This window comes from Solanum pennellii, chromosome 12 (genome assembly GCF_001406875.1).
Source record: "Solanum pennellii chromosome 12, SPENNV200".
NCBI lineage: Eukaryota > Viridiplantae > Streptophyta > Magnoliopsida > Solanales > Solanaceae > Solanum > Solanum pennellii.
In genome coordinates, this window is record NC_028648.1 from 6,142,874 (window position 1) to 6,164,848 (window position 21,975).

The following is a 21,975-nucleotide window of genomic DNA, read 5'->3' on the forward strand; positions in this document are numbered from 1 at the left end:
TTATAAAAATATTGCAGCGAAATAGGCAGCGAATTATACAATTGTGCATTATACAATTGCAGTGAAATAGGATAGCGAACTATACAATTACAGCAAAATAGGCCAGCGAATTATACAATTGTATATGTATAGCGAATTATACAGTTTTATGTTTGCTATGGAGCGCAATTATGCAAACTTTGTTATAGCATACAAATATGATTTTTTTGTTTGCTATATGTGAAAGTTGCCCTATTTAATATTAGCTTATCTAAAATTGAAAATATTTAACTGTAATTATGAACTTCCAATAAAAATATTACTAGTGTTTAACTTGCAGAATAAAAGTATATGCTTGTTGATCTTATATATATAACTCAATAAAAGAAATTATTCCTTGAATTTTTGAATCATCGGTAATATTCAACTGAAAATTCGTTCCAGTTTAATAATTCCATCACTTAAAAATTCACAAATGATCACGCTTCCTTCCAATTTAAACAATCATAATATAGCCTTTTAACTTATAAATTATACCATATCATGCAACTATATATTAAACTGAAATATTGAGAAATACAAAAAAAATATTCAAAATACATACACCAAGAACCAAGAATAAAATTTATCAGAAATAACATAATTTAAATATCGAAAAAGAAAAGAAAATTTACCATGTGTAAAGTCTTATTCAAATAAAAGTGTTCGAATTAGATTTAGTGTTGATTTTCAAGATTTGAACCATATTCCTACTACTCTATAAAATTTCGGCAATTACTATCTCAAGTTCTAACCAAAAGAGAATATAGCGTCTTAAATTTGAATCTAGAACCTTAAGATTATTTTGAAACCCGTAATTATTATCATAAGTTTTGACTGAAAGAGTATATAGTGTCTTAAATTTAAATTTGAAACCTTGAAATAATTCTGAAACTCGTAATTACTACCATAAGTTCTGACTGAAGGAGAATATAGTGTCTTAAATTTGAACTTGAAACCTCGTTATAAATTTTGAAACCTGTAATTAATACCACAAGTTCTAACAGTAGGAGAATACAGTGTCTTAAATTTGAACGTGAAACCTCAAGAAAAATTTTGAATCCTTAATTACTATTACAAGTTCCGACTGAAGGGAGAATATAGTGTCTTAAATTTGAACGTGAAACCTCAAGATAAATTTTGAATCTCTAATTAAATCATTAAACCAACCTTTTATTTTGTGTTTAGGGATTTCAAAATATATATATATACATTAAAAAATATTATCTTATACAATATTTTATCAAACGGAGTTCAGTTGAACACCCTCCCGACCAAGACAGAGCTAGCCTTCTTCTAGGTGTTCATTCGTACCCCCTTCAGCAGAATATATTACTATTTATACATGATTAAAATTATTTTTTATGTATATATAGTAGATGTCAACTTCCTCCCTCGATTACTTCATGTGTTTAATTTTTTCATATTCTGAACCCCTTATTAAAAATTGTAGCTCCCCCACTGATTCGGACTCCCTTAATCCGCCCATGACCACTCATTTCAAAGAAATCAGATAATGTATAAAGTGATTTAAAGTTTATATATCCACAACAAAATCTGCATTTTCTTGCAGGAGTTTATAAATTTGTATCTACTTGTGAGCTTTTACATAAAGTACAAAATCCTTGAATTCATTCATTTGTCTCTTTTCTCCTTTTTGGCAAACTTCCACAAATTATATTCCACTACCTTTATTTGGATAATAACAATATTCAACTTCTCCATACGCTACTTGGTTCATGTTTTTAAACTCCATGATATAAAATAGTAATACTAAGTAAATCATGCATATATACACTTTTGTAAGAAATTTTGTTAAGAATGCTCAAGAAAATTATTAATATTTGACTTGTATATACAGTATAATTTTCTGACATCACTCGATGCATGCTATGTGGATGTTAGTGACAGAAACTATCAAATGTGGTAGTAAGCTGAGTACAGATGTTTTGCCAGAACAAGTGATGAAGTGCAAATGCTGCAGAAATTGTGAGAAGAGGCCACATTGTTATCATAAGGTTAATGCTCCACTAGAAAAACCAGAATTCAACTCCATTTCTCAACACAAGGAACCTCTTTGGAGATGGTTTTGTGGTAAAGTTTCTATATTTCAATTCTTACTTCACTCTCTCCTTCTAGTATTTTTATTACCATTACAGGTTATTCTGTCCATTAAGATTTGTAGTTTTTTTTATTTTCTATTTGGTGTTCGAAATCTACATATTGAAGCTCCGATTAAATTTTAGTCGTGCTCTGCAGGACCTATTCAGGGATTATATAACTTTTTGTCACCTTTAACCAAAGCACTTATTTTCAAAATATGGAAATTTAATTGCCTAGTGGATTAACAGTGTTACAAGAAAAAATTATGTATATTTTAGGAACTAAGCAAATATCTTATAAAATATCTCATTAAAGTAAAATAATTATAAAGATATACTCATTTATATTTATACCCCATTATATAATTATACTATATATTTCTAACTAGTTTCACTTAGTTGATACTAAATTAGTATCATATACTTTATTAATATCATTAAAATTGATAATTTTACTTAACTGATACTAAATCAGTATATAATTTTGCTTATTTGATAATATCTATCTATCTATCTATCTATTTATCTATATATATAGAGAGAGAGAGAGAAAGAGGAAGAGATAATATCAGTCTTAATGATATCAATACAATATATGATACTACAAAAATTATCAGTCTTAATGAATGGGGGTAGGAATTGTAATTTTTATTGAGAGAATAAGTATTTGTTGAGTTACTTTTGATTGGATATGAACATGTAATTATTTTGAATTTTATAGCTCATTTTATGTAGTTTTTTAAAAAACTTTTTAATTATGTATATGATAGTACATTTACGACGTCATTGATTACCGGGGCGGAGCCAACAGTATGTCAGGGTTGTTGGGTATGTAGCAAGAATTGATGGGAAATAAAGGGAAGGAGAGGAATTTGAAAAGTTGAGAACTTGAAAAGTCCTCTAATGCTTTAATGAAAAAGGCAATTATCCCTCATCGGTAATGGAAATGCAAATAGGAGAGTTTAAATAAATAAACACTCCTATTAATTGTTAAAAGGGTTGGAAAGAGGGACCCCCCTCGCGCCGTCGTCGTCGCTCGCTTCGGCTTTGGCAAATGATGAGAGATTATTTTTTTGGACAAATTTATTTTAATTATTTATTTAATTAATTAAATGGCCAAAAAATTATTTTCAATTAATTAGTTGATAACAAAAGTTAACCGAAATGTTTTCAACTTTTTAGTTAACCCGACCCGACTCGGATCCGCGCGCGTGAACCATTTTAATTTCCATTTTGAAAGTTTGCAACCTTTCATTAATGGTCGTGTCAATTCTGAAAGGCTTGCAACCTTTCAGAATATATTCTTCTTGCCTATAAATACCATTCAGTTTTCAGAATATTTTCAAACGAATTTTCTGATCTTCCTTCTTCTTCTAAACACGTATTTCTTCGTGTACTTTCCTGCTGTGGATTGATTCGCTGACAGTAGAGTTTTTGATATCTACACTCTACTAATTAAGATCATTTTACCCTGGGAGGTTATATTCCAAATCAAACCTCGGATACTAGAGGGGAATAATTTCCTTAAGGGGACACTGTGAATTCAATGGACTTGATTTTCTTCCAAACTAAAAAGAGTATTCCAGATTCTGGTAAGTTTTACAGATTAAATTATTTTTTTAGAAATAAATTTCTGTTCATCTTACTTACTGGTTCTATAAATCTCAGTTACTTCATGTTTCTGAACAATTTATTACAACCAGTAATTTCTGATTTTCATAACACAGATTGACAAACAAGGGTTCATCCGAACCTCCTTCAGCGGAAAATCTTATTATATATACACTGTTAAAAATATTTTTTATGTATATACAGTATATGTCGAACTCCCTTCGATTAGTTCGAATGTTACTTTTTGAAACTGGATTACCTTCATGTTGTATCTCATATGACATAGTTGGCTTGGAGTTATGTTTTTTTCTTTAACACAACATGATTTTGTGGTTGAACAACAGCACTGGAAAATGGACATCCATCTAGGAATATTATCGAGAAGATTTTTCTAGCATCAACAACAAATCCATCAAAGCAACTTCCAACAATAAAGAAAGTTCTAAGGGTGAACAACACCATTGACATGTTAGAAAAATTCGAAAAATACAGAGAAACTGTGAAGAAAAGGTCATTTGGAGAGTACAAAAACCATCCAAAAATCACAGTTGATGGAAATGAATTATTGCAATTTCATATCACGACAATGAATTGTTGTTATGAACATATGGAAATCAATCCTGATGAACTCTGTAAGGATCTGAGTTGTTGTGTTTGCAGGCTAATCCAATTCAGCTTTAGAACTTCATACAACTCGAAAAATGGAATTCTATTAAGTACAAACAGTGATGTCCTGTGTGAACACGCGAATCGCGTCTCTAAGGGAATGAATGTGAAGAGAGCTGTGATAGTTTGCAGGACAATTGCTGGTAGAGTAGTAAGCAAGGATGATGTACAACTTGATGAAGAGTATGATTCAACTTCAATTGCAAGTGGACTTCACTCAAGGTCACAAAATTTGGTTATAAAGGACTCAAGTGCTATACTCCCTCGCTTCATCATTGTTTTAGACTGAATATATATTCTTGTATGGAGTTGATTTTTTCTTTAAGTTATGTGAAATTGAGTAAAAATGTAATTTTCTTAATAACTTGATCTACGAATATCTCTTCTGTTAGTAGTTTGATCCAAAAGTGTCTTAAAAAATTGAGTACATTCCTTAGATAGTTAGTTATGTATGTGAATTTGAGCTATAAAAAACATAATATCACTAGAAGCGTATTCAGAATTTTGAGAGGATGGGTACACGATTACGAAAAGGTAAATCTAAGATATAAATTTATTCGGTTAAACCTCGTTTTGTCAAGTAAAAGATTGAAATTTCTAACTTCTCTTAGAGAGGTGCACACAATCATCATCACACGACATTATAGATACTTCATGTGTGGATTCACACATTTATATATAAATACTTTTTAAAAAATATAACACTACTGTATATGATCTCAGGAGGGGAGCATGGGTTCGCCTGAACCCAGTGACCTCCTCCTGGATGCGCCTCTGAATATACATGATTTTTTCGAAGTTAACGGGTGCATGTGCAACCCATCTAGAGGGGTGGGTCTGCCTCTGCCTATATGACAACTTTGGTTCTATGTGATGTCCAATGTATATTATGTCATGTAGACTCATGTATCTACTTGTTTAACTTTATACAAATTGAAGTGTCTATTTTACTCCTCCAATATTAGATGACGTAAATATGAAAGACATAATACATAAACATGACCCTTAACTTGACTTCAACGAATAAATGTGCCCTCCAATTTTGAATGTGCACAAGTAAACACTTAAACTTGTATAAAATTAAATAGGTAGACACAAGTGTCCTACATGGCACAATACACGTAGGACGCCATGTAGGACACAAAATTGTCATGTAGGGTGACATGTAAAACGAATGTGTCAATTTTCTCAATTTTATACAAGTTTAAGTGTCTACTTGTGCACACCAAAGTTAAAGATCATAATTGTCAACTAACGTCGAGTTAACGGATATATTTATACATTATGCCAATATAAAATGAAGTCAAATTAAAATGCATATTTATATATTATCTTTCCTTTGAATATACTCCTCCCCCCAATAGTGTATAAATACCCTCAATATTTTTTTAAATTTGTAATCTAAGAAAATTATACACGTTTGTGTGGTTGTACCACAAAATGAATATTTTAAAATTTAAAATTATTAATAAATATAGAAATGTTGTCATATTCAGTAAAAAGAAAAAGTAAGTCCAAAGTCAAAAGAATATGCATGGTATCCATGAAGACTTGTATCGAAATCTTATATTTTACAAGTAGTATACATATGTATATTGGATGTATAGAGTGAATCATCAAACTTGGTATGAAGCTTCCACAAATGTACTACTATTTATTAACCAGTGAAGAATCTTCTCCAAGACTGCCAAGGAAGAAATCCCCCTGTTTTACATTTTAAAAAAAAATTAAAAAAATTAGAAACAACAAACATAATAAACACAAGAAGTGAAGAATCTTCTCCAAGACTGCCAAGGAAGAAATCCCCCTGTTTTACATTTTTAAAAAAAATTAAAAAAATTAGAAACAACAAACATAATAAACACAATAAGGCTCTATAACTATATTTTCGATAATTCCGTTCCATAGCTATAATTTTATTGAATGCGATGAAGTAGAGTAGTGGATAGGTTAGTACCACAATTAGGACATCTCTTATAAAATTTGTTCTTAAGAACAAGTCCTGAACCCCCACAAACTTCACATTTCCTCTGTTTTACCTGACAAAACCAACAAGTTTTATCAGATTTTTGAGTATGGGATGCAACTTCACAGCAATTAAATAGAATTAGAATTAATGTTACTTAACTATTCTTTTGCTGAACTCCACTCCAGCAACTACAAATGGTGTCACACCTGCTGCATACAACAATAACATACTCAATAAAATCATATAAAGTGGAGTCTCGTGTGAAGTTGGATTTTAGGCCTAACTCACACCCCAAAATCTAGCTCAAAAGGAGGAGAATTGTCAAACTTTATAAGGAGTTCATCCATCTCATTAAGCACCAATGCGAGACTTTTGTCATTCTTTAATACCCCACCTCACGCCAGTAGTGCTTAGCAACTAGTGCGTGGACAATTTTTGATTTTGAGGCCCCAACATCGAGTGAGACGGATCCTACTCTGATACCATGTGAAATTAGGATTTAGACCTAAATCACACTCCAAAATCTAGGTCAAAGGGAGGAGAATTATCCAAACCTTATAAGGAGTCCACATTCATCTCATTAATCATCGATATGTGACTTTTATCATTCTTTTAACATGTTGAGAGACTAGAATATACAGACGTCTTATTAAGATGTTTTCAAGAGAGCCTCAATTCAAGTAATAATTAAAAGAAAAATGGTATAAAAGAAAAACATAATAATCTAATAACAAAGGAGTAGGACGAATGTATACAAGAAACCATATCAACAGTAATATGCAGTTATCTAAATACACTAAAACCACAGATAAGACTACATGAATAGGTTGATACTATGAATAACACTATGTTGTAACTTCAGAAAATGCTCAAAATAGTCCTTCATGTATAGTATAGATAATACTTTATTTTGATTCAGAAGATAGAATAGAGTATGAATAGTACCCAAAGAGCCAGCAACAATTTGCCAAGTGATTTCCACCTGAGTTGGATCTGAAGTAATTATATCGGTGGCCGCGACGGCGTTGATTGGCTTGCTTAATTGCTTGTTCCGTTTCATAAGAATAGGGAGCTGGGTTTGCTTGTTTAATGGAATTGCTGGTGAATTGAATCCATGAAGAGGCGCCAATGGAGTAGCCATTGGAGAGTAAAGAGCACAAAATTCTTCTTTTTGGTTGTAGGGGTAAAATGTGGTGTAAATGTTTAACAACCACAAAATTGTATACTTGCTCTAATCTCTCCACGTTGCGCCACTTCTTTGCTCTCTACTTAGTTTTTAAAAAATGGGCTTAAAATAACTTTGAAGTATTAAAAATGGTATAAAATTACCTTTCATCTATCTATTGAATCTAAAATGTCGTTCTTATCTACCTATTAACTCCAAAATACCCTCGTCATCTATGTTTGAGTTCAAAATTGACCATTTATTTAATTGTTTTAAAATTAAACTCTTTAAATATTTTCAAAATACTTGACATTCAACTATTGGTTATAATTTAATTTATTAATATAATTTATAAATCAACCCACTATCCACTCATTACTAACTAAACGCCACCCAATTAATAATACAATTATAATATCAAAATCGTCATAAACACTACTAAAACACGATGAAATTATAGATTTTTGAAAATGACATCCAAAATTATTAGAGTCCAAGTCTAAGCCCCAATTAAATTTAGGTTGAGCCGCTTATTTAGGAGGACACTTTCAATAGAATTCTCTTTCAGGATTGAATTAAAAATTTATGATTAAAGGTAAAGAAGTAATAATCCCGAATTTTTTTATGCTTCTTTTTTAAATATAATTTTATAAATATTTATGATTTGTTTTAAAACCTTTAATATATTATTTTAAAAATTTTTACCTATGAAGTAACTTTACATAATTAAGACGTAAGAATAATTAAGATGAACATAGTCAGACTTTTACGTTTATCGGTAATTTTTATTTAGAAACTTGAATGTATGATAATTTACTTCTATAGATATTTTCACCTCAAATTTTTAAAAACACTCAGTTGGTAGTAGTTTTTCTGTTGTTGCATTAATAATGTGACGGGTTTATTAATTTGGAGGGGTTTAATTAGTAATGGATGGGTAGTGAATTGATTTATTAATTATATACTAATAAGTTAAATTATAACAAATAGTTTAGCGTCACGTATTTAAAAAATATTTAAATAGTTTAAATTTAAAACCGTTAAATAATTGGTCAGTTTTGAACCAAAAGGTGATGACAAGGGTATTTTGGAGCCAATTGGTGGGCGGGAAGGTATTTTGGAGGCAATATGTGGATGAATGGTAATTTTGTACCATTTTCAATACTTTGAGGGTATTTAAAGCCCTTTTCCGCTTGTTTTTTCATGTCGTGTTTGCTAAAGAATTACAAAACTGTTATATTGGTGGTTAATAAGATGAGTAAATTTTTTTATAAGGTTTGGACAATTCTATTCCCTTTGAGCTATGTGAGTTAGGTTTGACTAAAATGTAATTTAACCGTGTTAACAAAATGTGTTTGAAAAATATTTTCTCTAAAAAACATAACTCTCTTAAAAATGAGAAAAATGACTTTTTCAATAGAAGGTGAGAAAAGAGAAATTCGTAACTAGCATTTCAAGTTTGTTATCCTTCTCTACCCACTGAACACTCCCGATAAAACCCTTGATCATCTTTGCCCCTGAACCCCCACTTTCCACGTTATAGTGTTTTGTTAGACTACACATAGATAACTTTAATAATAATTTTTTTCTTGCTTACCAAATCATTAATAGTTTTGATACCTAACCTAGCGTTTAAATTTTCAAATATTTTTTATAAGTATTATTTAGGTGAAAATTTGAGTGTTTTTCACTATGTGTTTGACTATAGTATTTGAAAAATATATTTCACTTTTTTTTAGAGAAAATATGATTTATACCCATAAGTTTTTAAAACTATCAAAACTAACCATAAGCTTGTAATACAAGTTAATTGGATCTTCGTTGCAACAAATAACAAATAATGTCCATGAAACTGGAGCAATGTGGTAGTTTGGAGTGAATGCAACAAGCATCATTCCATACATTCTAAAGTAGACAAAATACATGACTTTGTTACCCTAAGCCGATTTCATCACTACTTTGGTGGTCACGTAAAAAAAATTATGTAATAAACGCTAACAACTACTACAAAGGATTTTTTATAAAAGATAAAAATTTTGTAACAATTTTAATTTTTAAAAGATCTCAAATAATGAGATTTGACCCAAATACTAATTTTTTTAGTATTTGAAAATTTTCTAAATAATGACAAATTGTATGGAGAAACACTATTTGTCAAAATTTTCTCAAATTTACTTTGAAAAATCTATGGTCAAACGAGTCACCTTTTCAAAATATTGTTTTGCACTTTCATAACTTATCTATTTACGTCAATATAATCTTTTCACATAATATGAATTATGGGTGTCAAAAATGAACCCAAACATAGGTAATTCGTCCAATTCGTTCAGAATTTTAAGGGCTGGGCTCAAGATAATTTGAATTGAGTTCAATTTCAACCAATTCAAGCTTAACCTATTTGAAGAGAATTCTCAATTGAGCCCAATTCAATCTCCAATATTTACCCGTTTTTAAATTTTTGTTACGATATGTTCATATATTTAAGGTATAAATTATTATCTATTTAACATCTTTTAGGATTTATCTATCAATTTGTTACTTTTTTAACAAAAATTATTGAGTGAAAATTCAAATTGTGATTATAAAAATTAAATATCAATATGTTAAATTATTGAGATTAATCGGGTCAAATTGGGCGGGTGAAGATTCAAGTCATTTTTTAGCCCATTTGAGTCCAAAATAAACTTGGGCGAATCAAAATTCAATTCAACTTTTATTTCAATCCATTTTAATATTTTGAATTTCTAACCCAAATTTTTATGTTTTTAAACAAATCATATGATTCGAAATGGTGCATGTCCAAACGCCTAGTTAGACAATTGTCCTTTAAAATAGGTCATTTGTACAACTCCTAATGCTAAGAGAGTTTAAAGTAGAAACTGTGAAGCTGAAAAATCACTGCGAGGACCATTCCTTTTTTGTGTGAAGATAAGATGGCCACAACACCACTATCTCTTCCAAATCATATACATTTAGGGTTTTAGAGTATATTCCTTCTTTCACTAACGAATATCATGGCAGCAGCGTTGTCTATTATCTGCAACTTCAAACTCCATTCTCACACTTCCATTTTCTTCAATATCAATTTCCCTCCTTCTGACAGAATGTGTAATCGAAAGAGCTGCTTCTTCAAGTTTACTAGAATTTGTGTTGTTTCTTCTCATACAAATCCCAAAATTCTCAAGCCTAATCGAAGGTCTAGGTATGGCCAGCCGTTATCGACTTATGACTCTGACTCCGATGATGATGATGATAGTTTTGAAGATGAAGACGACGACGACGTTTCAACTTCTGATGTGAGTTTCAAATTGCCTCGCAATTTATTTAATACTTTATCTAGGTTTTTGGCGTGGGGAAGTAGTATCTATGGTTATTAGCAAAGTAAATATACTCTGTTAACAATTTTTATTGTCTATGTTAGTTCATTGTACTAAATTGACTGCAACTCAGTTTAATTTATTGATATTGGATCCTATTAAGTTGGCAAGTTTAGTCAGGTAAATATCTTGGAAAATGGGGATGTATCCTCACTAGTTAGAATGAGGTAAAGCTAGCTTCTTGTTGAATGATGTTGCATAATCACTTAGGATGAAAAGGATTTTATTGTTAATAGAAAAGAAAGTGTTGATAGCACATACTTTTGTTCGTCTTGTTTCAAAAGATATATTGACAATTTTATGTTGTTGCAGCATATAGTCAGTCACCTTGTTTTATCTTCAATTTCGCAATGATAATTGTTTGAGTCATGTATCCTTTAAATTGGTTTGTCGTTACAAGCGGAGAAAGCATGTCTTATGTTGTTCTGCTTGCACTAGCAGTCTTTTTTGGACAATCTTGGTTGCGTTCTTTTGGGGCTTATTTATTCTTGGTTACTGATGCTACAGTCTCCTTATCTCCCCGTCCCCTTTTCTTTGAATCACGGAAACAATGATGCTTCTTTTTTTAATTTTCTATTACCATGTTTTTTATCACCCAGGATGAATCTCTAGATGTGAGAGTTTCTGCCCAGGATCGGCAACGCTTGAAGTTTCAGAATGCAACACACATCAGACGAGGTATACTTCCAGTTTTTTCATTTTAATGGTTGGAAGGAATTTAAATTACATGCTATGTGTGTCATGCAGGCAGTCATCACCATTCAGAAGGAGGATCGAATGCAAAGTTGGGACACCGGCGGCCAACTCCTGAGATAACCCAAGGCAAGTCGAGCAATATAAATAGTCAAAGTTAGCAAAAACAATAAGAAATAAAAGTGGAAATTCCCAAGACTAAATTATTGGGTATGCTAATGCTTCCAGTAAACTGACTAGTAAAACTTTCTTGCATGCAGATTGCAGAGAAAAGGTATTAAATGTTAGCATGTCAAGCTGTAAATTTTGCTTCAACCATTTGCTGCAAAATCATGTTTTGTGGCATTGTAGGAGGCAAGGGTAAGCTTGGTTAAGGACAGATTTAGTCATCTTGCAGAGGAACTGGATCTCGATGAGAGATGGTATCCACTTCTTGATTACCTAAGTACCTTTGGATTTAAGGACTCTCACTTCATCCAGATGTATGAAAGGCACATGCCTTCCCTTCAAATAAATAAGAGTTCTGCACAGGAAAGGTTGGAGTTCTTGTTGAGTGTCGGTGTCAAACATAAAGACATCAGGAAGATAATATTGAGGCAGCCTCAGCTTCTTGAGTATACTGTGGAAAACAATCTGAAATCCCATGTCACATTCTTAACTAGTTTGGGTATCCCAGACTCAAGAATCGGGCAGATAATTACTGCAACTCCGTCTCTTTTTTCCTATAGTGTGGAAAATTCATTAAAACCCACTGTGACTTACTTGCTTGAGGAGGTCGGTATCGAGAAGAATGACCTGGCTAAAGTTGTGCAGTTAAGCCCTCAAATTCTGGTGCAGCGGATTAACACTTCATGGACAGCCCGCTTCAATTTTCTCACCAGAGAATTGGATGCACCGAGAGATAGTATTGTCAAAATGGTTAGGAAGCATCCTCAATTACTTCACTACAGCATAGAGGATGGATTGCTTCCCCGAATTAACTTTTTTAGGAGCATCGGAATGCGCAATTCAGAGATAGTGAAAGTGCTAACTAGCATTACACAGGTCAGCTTTAATGCCTTCTTAAGTTTATCTCTTCATCTGTGAGTGTGGTTGGTTATCTCACCAAGTTAGAAAATGGTGCTCTCATCTCATTGAGATATCTCCTATTTTGCATAACTTTTGGCACATTCATAATAGATTTCCAAGCATAACAGACTTGTTACTTAAAATTAGTACAATCAGAAAAAAAGAAATTACATCTCAGAGAATTATAGCTGCGTTAGCATGGAAATCTTCAATGTTCTGGAAGATTTCTCATTCTTTTAAATTGATATATTTTCATGGACGTATATTCATAATGTCTTTACATGCAGGTCTTCTCTCTATCACTTGAGGGGAATCTGAAGCCTAAGTACAGCTACTTGGTCAATGAACTTGGCAATGAAGTGCGATCATTAACTAAATATCCTATGTACCTAAGCTTGTCGCTGGATCAGAGAATTAGGCCTCGCCATATGTTTTTGGTTTCTCTAAAGAGGGCTCCCAAGGGACCATTTCCATTAAGTTCACTGGTCCCAACTGATGAATCTTTTTGTCAGCAGTGGGCAAGGACTAGCGTGGACAAATATCTTGATTTTCGGCAGAGATTGCTTCTAAAGGAACTTGCCAGAAAATATGAAAGACGATAATATGTTTGAGCTCACTGGTAGCAGATCTTCTGCCCTGCATACTTATTATAAGGCTAATTTTGTGAAAGGATTTTATAGCACTTAGTGAAAGTTAAACATCAATACACATACGCAGGTAAACCAGCATCTGTATTTACGTTTTCTGGAAACTATTTCTCTTTTCATAACTTGATGTTGAATAATCTTCTTACTTTCAATCCTCATTATTCATGACAGGAACCAGGTCATTTTCTTCTTTATACATTTAAAGACATACAATCTCAGCTGTTGAAGTTGGTACTGTTGCACTACCTTTGAGGTTGTGAAGTCGAATCGCACAAACATAACCATATATTCTCAAGGTGAAGTTTAAAAAAAATATTTACTTTTTGGGAGTTCAATGGTAAGTGTTATTATATAATGGTGCAGTGTATATTGTGAGATACTGCACAAAATTTTGACATCGTCTGCTGGCTGTGTCCTTCAGGCTGTTGTAATTTCTGTGACCATTTAGCTACAGTTTTTTACCTTGCTGCAAGTTAAAAAGGCAGCTTTGGAGACACTTTTGTTTAGTGAGAAAATCTCAGTTAAGGAAATACTTTTTGGAGTTAGTTTATTGTCTAGTTGTGTATTACATTTGTAAATAATTGTGGTTTGATCTGGTGCATAATCTGAGTGCAAAAACTTGTAAAATGAAATTATAAGAAGCTTTTATCCTATGGTCATTCAAGTTATTATATTCATTCATCTTTCTATTGCTTCAGATAGAAATTCAACTTTTTTCAGTTCTTTGTTGTTCTTGTGTAACTTTGGAGAGTTAACTAATATTTTTATATGTTATTTAAATATTATAACTTGCTAATTATTGTAATGTATATTATTTTTTAGGTAATTTTTTAATAATATATTGATCTCAATTTATGTGACATCAATAAAATTTGAGAGTACACACAATTTCTATACGTTCTTTTAATATTTTAAATTGTTTATTGTTGTGATTCATAATATCTTTTACCTAATTAAATAATATATGTTACTATGTTTTTTTAAATTTATGTGACACTAATAGAATTTCGAGAGTCAATCAAATTTTTTATGATTTTTCAATATTTAAAGTTATTAACTAATATGATGTATGATACTTTTTATGTAATTTAAAATATATAACATTAAAAAAAAACAAATTTAAATAGAGAGAATTGAATTTCTAAAAATAACCTCAACTATAATCAAGTATATTATGAATAGTTGTTTGCTTTTAACCCCTTCTACATAAGTAAAGTAATAATATTGTTTTATTATTGAATTGCTTATTGCATCCAAAAAATTACTGTATAAAAAGAATTTCAAATACTTCCTTAGGGTGACACTCACTTCGTAGAAATTCAATTTTTAGTAATTTTGTATTGTTTGAATAAAAGAAAAAGTTATGTATCAATATTTATTTTAAGTCAAAATAACAAATATAAATAAAAAATTATAAGTACGTAAGATTTTTTATTTATAAATATTTGAATGAAATTGTATGACAATTTTATAAAATTTAAATTTCTATAAGTGAAATTGAAATAAAACAAAAAAATAAATTAAACGAATTTATATCAATTTTTAAAGTTAAGAAATCTTTATTCAAATATTATTTTTATCTAACTAAAATATCCTTAAATTTTATCATTTTTGGAACCTATTCTTTAATATAACAATTTCGTAAAACTTCACAAAGATTTTATACAAATATTATTATTTTAAAATATAAATATGAAATTATAAAAAATGCCTATCTATAAATTCTAGGAAAAAGAATTTAAAATAGTAACTTGCCCCGTGAATACATATTTAAGACACACTAATAATATTGCAAGATAATAAGCTCTATTTAAAATGGTTATAACAATTCTTTCGAAATTCGAATATATTTTAGATTTTTTTTTTGTAAATTCCACTAATATGTTTTTCACTTCAAATTTGACGGCATTTTAATTAAGTTTGGATCTAAACTACAAAAAGAAGATATTACCGACCATCAATTCGTTTCTGTTAATCTTCTTCTTCTTCTTCTTTATCATATTCCTTTTTCCCATTTGCTCATTCCTCAAACTCCAAACTGAGTTTTCCACAACGGATGATTGCTTTAATACAAATCCCAAAGGTAAGCTTTTCATTTGAATTATTGTTTTTATTGTGTATGATTTTGATGCTTCCTTGCTTATCTAATTGAATCTCAAATTTATACCTCAATCGTTGTTAAATGAAATTGATTGATACCTTTTTTAGAAAATATTAATTAGTGAAAAGGGTTTAATCATACTTACAAAATATTATTCGACAATATGATTGAGTATGAGGAAAATTAGAAAGAATTGTCTGCTAATGTGTGAGTTATTTTAACCCTAAATTGAGGCTGGGTGATACTTTGATTCCGTATTATCGTTGTTCTTTGTATATTTGATTTATATAGATATGTATAGAATTCATAGGTCATGAGCAACTGATATTTTTGATAAAGGGACTCCCAAGTTTTTTTTTTTTTAAAGAGGTTAGTTAATAGGTTGTATAAAGTAATGTTATTGTACATTTGAGAAGTTATCAACCTGTTTTTCATCTTAGGGGAAAAGTTGAAATTTTTGGACAGGTTATAGAATCATTTCACGATATAGTTGTTTTCGAATCACGTCAGAGATGAGACAACAAATATGAGTGATTTCTTTTCATTTACCTAAGCCTTGTGGGTAGAGTTATTCAGGAGTTTGTGCTAGTTGGAGATAGTATCTGGTGGGATAGTCGAGGGGCGAACAAGTTAATCTAAACTATACTACAACAACTAACCACAACATATTCATAAGTGAGGTCTGGGGAAGGTGTTATGTACGCAGCTTTACCCCTACCTTGTGTAGATTGAGAGATTGATTTCAATAGACCATCGGATCAACTAAAGCATATAAAAATCAAGTATGAAAACAAAATACAATAATGAAGAAGTCATGCAGAAAATAAGGGAGAAGTGAATAGTTGCAACAATCTAATAATACAGTAATCGTGGCGAAGTAAACAACGGATAATAATAAAATTCGAAGAATAATTTAGTACGAGAGTGAGAAGCTTGATAACACTCGACTACCTATTTACTTTCTACCCAATAATTGACCTCCAAATCCTTCTATCTAAAATCATGTCCTCTGTAAGTTGCGGGTTTTTCATGTCCTGTTTATTTGCCTTCTGCCTATACTTTTTCAGCCACCTCTGCCTCTTGTCATACCCATCACACCCAACCTCTTACACCTTCCTCGGGCATTTGTGCATCTCCTCTTCGCATGCCCAAATCATCTCAAACTTGCCACCCTCATCTTGTCCACCAGGGAGGCCACTTCTATCTTGTCCAGAATATCTTTGTTCCTAGTCGTATTTCTCTCTGTATAACTACTTTCATCTTCTGGGCATGCAAGTTTTTGATCGTCCAACGTTCCACCCATAAAACATAGTTGGTCTAACAACTACTTTATACAAAAGTTACCTCTGAGTCTTGGTGGAACATTCTTATCACACAAGACATCGTATGTTAGCCTCCATTTCATCCACCTCGCTGCAATATGATGAGTAACATCATCGTCAATCTCCCTATTTCTTGGACAATTGACCCAAGATGCTTGAAACTTGTGCAACAATCTTCACTTCCACGTCTACCACATGAATTATGCCACTAAACTTGCACTTCAAGTATTTTGTCTTAGTCCTGTTCAACCTGAACCCTTTATACTCCAAGGTTTGTCTTCAAACCTCCAGCCTATCGTTAACTCCACCACTTATCTAGTCAATCAATACTATGTCATCTGCAAATACATACACCTTGGCACCTCCCCTTGGCCCGAATTATACTTTTAAAAAGAATGCATTTGTCCTAATTAGGTTATTAGTATACGATATGATAAAGTAGCCATGACAAGGCTTGGAAACTTTTACTTTGACATTTTTCATAGCCATGACAAGACTAATAGTATACCATTCACTAGGCACCTAAGGCAGAGACGAAAAAAACACTGTGATTTCTTCCCATCTATCCTAGCATTGGTGGATAGAGTTACCTGATACTTGTTGTTGGTGGGAGGAGGCATGTATCTTGTGGAATATCAAGATGGCCTGGACACCATAGTTAATTAAAAAAAAAAAGCACACAATTCACTAGTATATTGTACAAGAGAGACAACATGCATTTTTGTAACTTTTTGGATATCAACAATGGTTTTATGCTCTCAATGAACCTCACTTCATTAGTCTTCCATATGAATCTGTTCTTGATAACCGGATTGAGGTCGCAATCTTTTATATGGTGAAATTTGTTTGCAATACTTTTACTTTATGCCTTCTTTTTATGTAGTTAGAGTAGTGTTTGAATATGATTTTTGAGAGCTGTTCTCAAACTTGTATAGGTTATACTCTGCTGCACCTGTTTATGGTGCTATATATATCGCAAACGAGGTTCATCAAAACAATTATGCCTATTAAATGTCGCGTTCTGTGAACCCTTTTATACAACATAATTTTCAACTAGTGTTGATGAATGTTTGGAAGTTAACTTTCCTTCCTCTAATGTTTACAGCGCTTAGAGTCTACAGAGTGACCGTAAAAGAGATCCTAGTTTGTCATGGCCCAGTCTGGTAGAAAAACCGAAAAACTTGACATAAATTGGGAACGAGCATTTGATCTTTATCTAAATGCAGTCGCATGTGACAATGCGCTTTTATGGGTCCAAGCTACAACTAAGCTTGCCAAATTGTCGAAACACGCGCCTGAGGATCTCTTAGCACGCACGATCCCTGTCCTTGTAGAGCTTCTTAGAAGGATCCCTTCCACTGATCTGAGTCCTTCAATTCAGGAAGCCGCTGCTCACTGCTTGAAATGTGTTGCTTGTCGAGGGGAAGGTAGATTGGCTGTACTTATTGGTGAATCAGGTGCCATCCCTTCTCTTTTGAGTTTATTATTGCATGCTGATGGGAGTTTGCGAAGGGTTTTATTGAAATGCCTTAGAAATAGTGTCACGTTTGCTGCTCATAACCGTGAGATTGTAGTTAGACATGGTGGGTTGGAAATCATTCTCAATTTGTTGAATACCTGCTCGGATGATCTAAAGCGATACTTACTAGAAATTCTCAGTGCATTGGCTCTTCTGAGAGAAGTTAGGAGGACCATTTTGACTTCCAGGGGTGTTAGTTTTCTTGTTGAAGCTGCTAGACGTGGCAGCATGGTATCTAGATGTAGAGCGGCTCAGGCAATTGGGTTGCTTGGATTGGTCAAGAGAGCAAGGCGCACGCTTGTTGACTCGGGCACATTTTCAGTGCTTCTAGAACTACTTCAGGTTGGGGATACTTCAACTAAAGTCGTAGCTGCTAATGCACTTGGTGTGATCTCATCTCATGTTGATTACATTAGACCCCTTGCTAATGCTGGAGCTATTCCTCTTTACGCTGATCTTATGCAAGGAACTGATCCCATGGGTAAGGAGATTGCAGAGGATGTCTTCTGCATTCTAGCAGTGGTAGAAGAGAATGGTGTAGCAATTGTTGAACACTTGGTTAGAATCCTTAGAGGAGATAGTACTGAATCTAAAGCTGCTGCTGCTGATGTATTATGGGATCTCGCAGGTTACAAGCATTTGCCATCAGTTGTGCGAAATTCAGGTGCAATTCCTATTCTAGTTCAGTTGTTGGAAGACGAAAATATTGATGTCCGGGAGAAGGTTTCTGGAGCTATCACTCAGTTGAGTTACAATGAAGCTGATAGAGCTGCTCTTGCAAATTCTGGAGCTATTCCACGATTAGTAGATATGTTACAGGATGAGTCGGAGGAAATGAGAGACAATGCTGCAGAAGCTCTTGTCAATTTCTCAGAGGATCCGTCGCTAGGTGATAGAATATCAGATGTGTTAAATAGTCCTTCTTTCCAAAATATGCAAGAAAGACTGACGCAAATTCGTGCTTCAGATGCTTATTTGGCTGCATCTCTTAGACATATGAACACTGAGCAATTAACTATGGACCCTGCTGCTCTTATCTGACTCCTTATTCGTCTTGAATGTTAGAGTTATCTTTTTGAAAGCATTTTATGATTCTTCCCTTCTTTGAAACTTGTTTGAATGATTCAAGCAAAAAGGGAATATATAGTATTGATGTTGAAGTTAAAAATATCACACAATGAGGAATCATCATAAAAATTTAAAGAAGGTATTTATTTGTTTCTTCTACATAACAATTATATGCTTTGAATACATTCCATCATCACATCTATTTTGAATGCAGCACAGTTCTCTGACTTCTTCTTCACTTGACTTCATCGACAAGCTCCAGGCTGGCGTGGCCGACCTTCTTCCTCAATAAACTGGTAATACCTGCTGCATCTACTGCTTCTCCTATTATCACTACTTTATCTTTCTTCTCCCCTTCTAATGCCACCGAGTTGACTCCTACATAAAGCAAAGAGCAAAATGTTAGGTGGGAAAGAAACAAGGTTAATGTTGTATGAAATTCGCAGTACCAGTTGACATAGCAGCAATCATCAAGGCTTTTGATTGACATTTCTTGCACTTATGATGTACTCTTATGACAATTTTTTGCTGCAGTATTGCATGAAAACTGTCTCAGCTTAACTAAAATTGCATAATTGTTTAAAAAAGAAGAAAAAAAGATGAACTTGTATAGTTGTAGTAGAGTCTTACCATCATTGCTTAAGAGTAGAAGCAGAACTAAACTTTGGTTGTTGCTAGTTTCTCAAAGAATTTGATAAGTAATGACAACGAAGCTTATATCATATGAGTAGTATATATAGAAGCACACTATAGGTACTCTGCCTTAGCAACACTTTGGACTTTGGAGAGAGAATGTAAGAAATGCTCACTCTGTTCACTTTTACTTGTTTAGTATTTCAAAAATAAATTGCCACTTTTAAAATGTCAAGAAAACTATCCTTTTTTTTTTCTTCTATATGTAATATTATACATCAATTAATATGAATATTGTGGTAAACTATGCATATTAATCATTGTTTTTTAAGAGACGTACAAAATCTGAAGTGGACAAGTAAAGGTAAATAAAATAAATGAAACTGAAAATTGGCTATGAAGATTTGGGCATGTTCAGCTTTGCGTGTATTGAATTCACTTTGCAAGGACAGACTGTCTGGTGGACTTTGCCTTATTAATAACACATAATAAACCTTTCTGTTATGGTCTTTGGTTCTTTCTTCCTAATTAGTTTATACTGCAATTTGTACTATTATGAGGCGGTTTTATAATTTAAACTTCTATTTCGACTTTAACACCCTGTTTAGATGGTTGTTATGTATCATTTTATAATTTGTGGCATTGCATTGTATTGTGTCGTAGTCTTTTGTGTTAGATCATTTTTCTGTTGTTACAGAATGTCACATTCAATATTTAAAGATAAGCCACTATGAAATTTACAAACTAATTACAATTTTGTTTTATTCATTTATCAAAGTTTCAAATAGATGATTGCAACTAAAATGTGTGGAATCCCCTCAATTTCTTCTTCGCCAATTTCTAGAGAGAAAATAAACATAGAGAAATGATTTTAAAAATGTTAACCCAAAGTGGTCACTGGATATTGCTAGTACATATATTTCATTTCATGTAATTAATCAATGCGTAAAAAATTAATCTGAATACTATTATCATAAAAAATAAAAATAAAATCTTGATTACTCGACTACTACCAAATGCCATGAGATGAAAGACGGTACCATATTAAGTCAAACTATAAAATAATAAAGTCATCTTTCAAAATTAAGCTTCAATTTTAAGTCAATTATAAAATAATGAAGTTACAACTATTGTTAACTAGACTTTTAATACATACTCGACAAGAAAACGAGATATTTTTATATTATATATGAATGTATAACCACCCCCTTCCTCTTCTACTGTCTGAGTGGCGGAGCTAGTAACTTTTCTGTTGATCTTAATTCTTAAAATTTAGAATCTCTGAATTTCTAATCATGTTTCCGTCTCTATTTACTATCTAAAAATAATAATAAAATTAAGAATTTCGCTAGTAGTGCATAGAATTTCTTAAACATGTCAATTAATTCTGATTGGAAATAATACATGGAACATTTACGTCTAATCATGTGAGGAAATTTCTTGTTTAAGGATACAACTTACTTTATTTTATTATTTAAAGCGTGGAAATTTCTTATAAATGCATGTTCTAACATGTGTCCATCCAAAACTAAAAATAAACAACAAATATATTTATAAAGTGTGGAAAAATAAAATTAGAAAATGAAGTAAACCATTTGACGTATTCATACTTGAAACTCATACGTAGGTACTACATCATCCATCGGAGTCCGAAACTCAAACGGTAGAAAATATTAACAAAAATTCCAAAAGGGTATATAAAATTTTATATAAACCAAAACGGTAAAATCGCTCCGCCGGCAGCGATTTACTTCAACCGAAAAAGTAAAATCGCTGCCCCAGCAGCGATTTTGCCAAAAAGTTTTTTTCTTCTTACAAATCGCTGCCAGGGCAGCGATTTATAAAAAAAATTTTTTTTTTTCAAAAAAAACATAAATCGCTGCCTAGGCAGCGATTTACAAAAAAAAAAAAATTTTTTTTTTATGTAAATCGCTGCCTAGGCAGCGATTTACATTTTAAAAAAAAATAAATTTTTTTAATGTAAATCGCTGCCTAGGCAGCGATTTATGTTTTTTT

General features: G+C 32.1%; 5 protein-coding genes across 9 annotated transcripts; 3 read left to right on the forward strand and 2 right to left on the reverse strand.

The window, feature by feature from the left end:
* The first annotated feature begins 1,604 nt into the window (after positions 1-1,604).
* On the forward strand, positions 1,605-4,788 carry LOC107005578. The gene is made up of 2 exons (XM_015204217.2): positions 1,605-2,112; positions 4,076-4,788. Exons 1-2 carry the CDS (start codon positions 1,902-1,904, stop codon positions 4,684-4,686), a joined length of 822 nt encoding a protein of 273 aa, XP_015059703.1. The 5' UTR covers positions 1,605-1,901; the 3' UTR covers positions 4,687-4,788.
* A 1,079-nt stretch (positions 4,789-5,867) lies between these two features.
* LOC107005567 lies at positions 5,868-7,590 on the reverse strand. Of its 3 annotated transcripts, none has more exons than XM_015204198.2 (4): positions 7,312-7,579; positions 6,526-6,575; positions 6,355-6,436; positions 5,868-6,101 (listed from the first exon to the last, which is right to left on the reverse strand). In XM_015204198.2, exons 1-4 carry the CDS (start codon positions 7,505-7,507, stop codon positions 6,055-6,057), a joined length of 375 nt encoding a protein of 124 aa, XP_015059684.1. In that variant the 5' UTR covers positions 7,508-7,579; the 3' UTR covers positions 5,868-6,054. The 3 variants fall into 3 exon arrangements, with proteins under 3 accessions (XP_015059684.1, XP_015059683.1, XP_015059682.1); XM_015204197.2 differs by having other exon boundaries at positions 6,064-6,204; positions 6,526-6,572; positions 7,312-7,590; XM_015204196.2 differs by having other exon boundaries at positions 6,064-6,204; positions 7,312-7,580.
* Positions 7,591-10,384: 2,794 nt separating this feature from the next.
* LOC107007575 (transcription termination factor MTERF9, chloroplastic) lies at positions 10,385-13,999 on the forward strand. The gene is made up of 7 exons (XM_015206251.2): positions 10,385-10,827; positions 11,508-11,586; positions 11,656-11,730; positions 11,862-11,875; positions 11,953-12,645; positions 12,957-13,386; positions 13,488-13,999. The coding sequence occupies exons 1-6, from the start codon at positions 10,546-10,548 to the stop codon at positions 13,269-13,271; spliced, it is 1,458 nt and encodes a 485-aa protein (XP_015061737.1). The 5' UTR covers positions 10,385-10,545; the 3' UTR covers positions 13,272-13,386; positions 13,488-13,999.
* Positions 14,000-15,164: 1,165 nt separating this feature from the next.
* On the forward strand, positions 15,165-20,463 carry LOC107005637 (armadillo repeat-containing protein 4). 3 transcript variants are annotated; one of them, XR_001454910.2, is made up of 3 exons: positions 15,182-15,399; positions 17,845-19,465; positions 19,541-20,463. XR_001454910.2 is itself a non-coding variant. In XM_015204279.2 (2 exons), exon 2 carries the CDS (start codon positions 17,890-17,892, stop codon positions 19,297-19,299), a length of 1,410 nt encoding a protein of 469 aa, XP_015059765.1. In that variant the 5' UTR covers positions 15,165-15,399; positions 17,845-17,889; the 3' UTR covers positions 19,300-19,468. The 3 variants fall into 3 exon arrangements, 1 of the variants encoding a protein (XP_015059765.1); XR_001454911.2 differs by having other exon boundaries at positions 19,546-20,463; XM_015204279.2 differs by lacking the exon at positions 19,541-20,463 and having other exon boundaries at positions 15,165-15,399; positions 17,845-19,468.
* Positions 19,546-20,022, reverse strand: LOC107005638 (heavy metal-associated isoprenylated plant protein 47). Its single transcript, XM_015204280.2, has 3 exons — positions 19,957-20,022; positions 19,776-19,854; positions 19,546-19,704 (listed from the first exon to the last, which is right to left on the reverse strand). Exons 1-3 carry the CDS (start codon positions 19,960-19,962, stop codon positions 19,562-19,564), a joined length of 228 nt encoding a protein of 75 aa, XP_015059766.1. The 5' UTR covers positions 19,963-20,022; the 3' UTR covers positions 19,546-19,561.
* Positions 20,464-21,975: the final 1,512 nt, after the last annotated feature.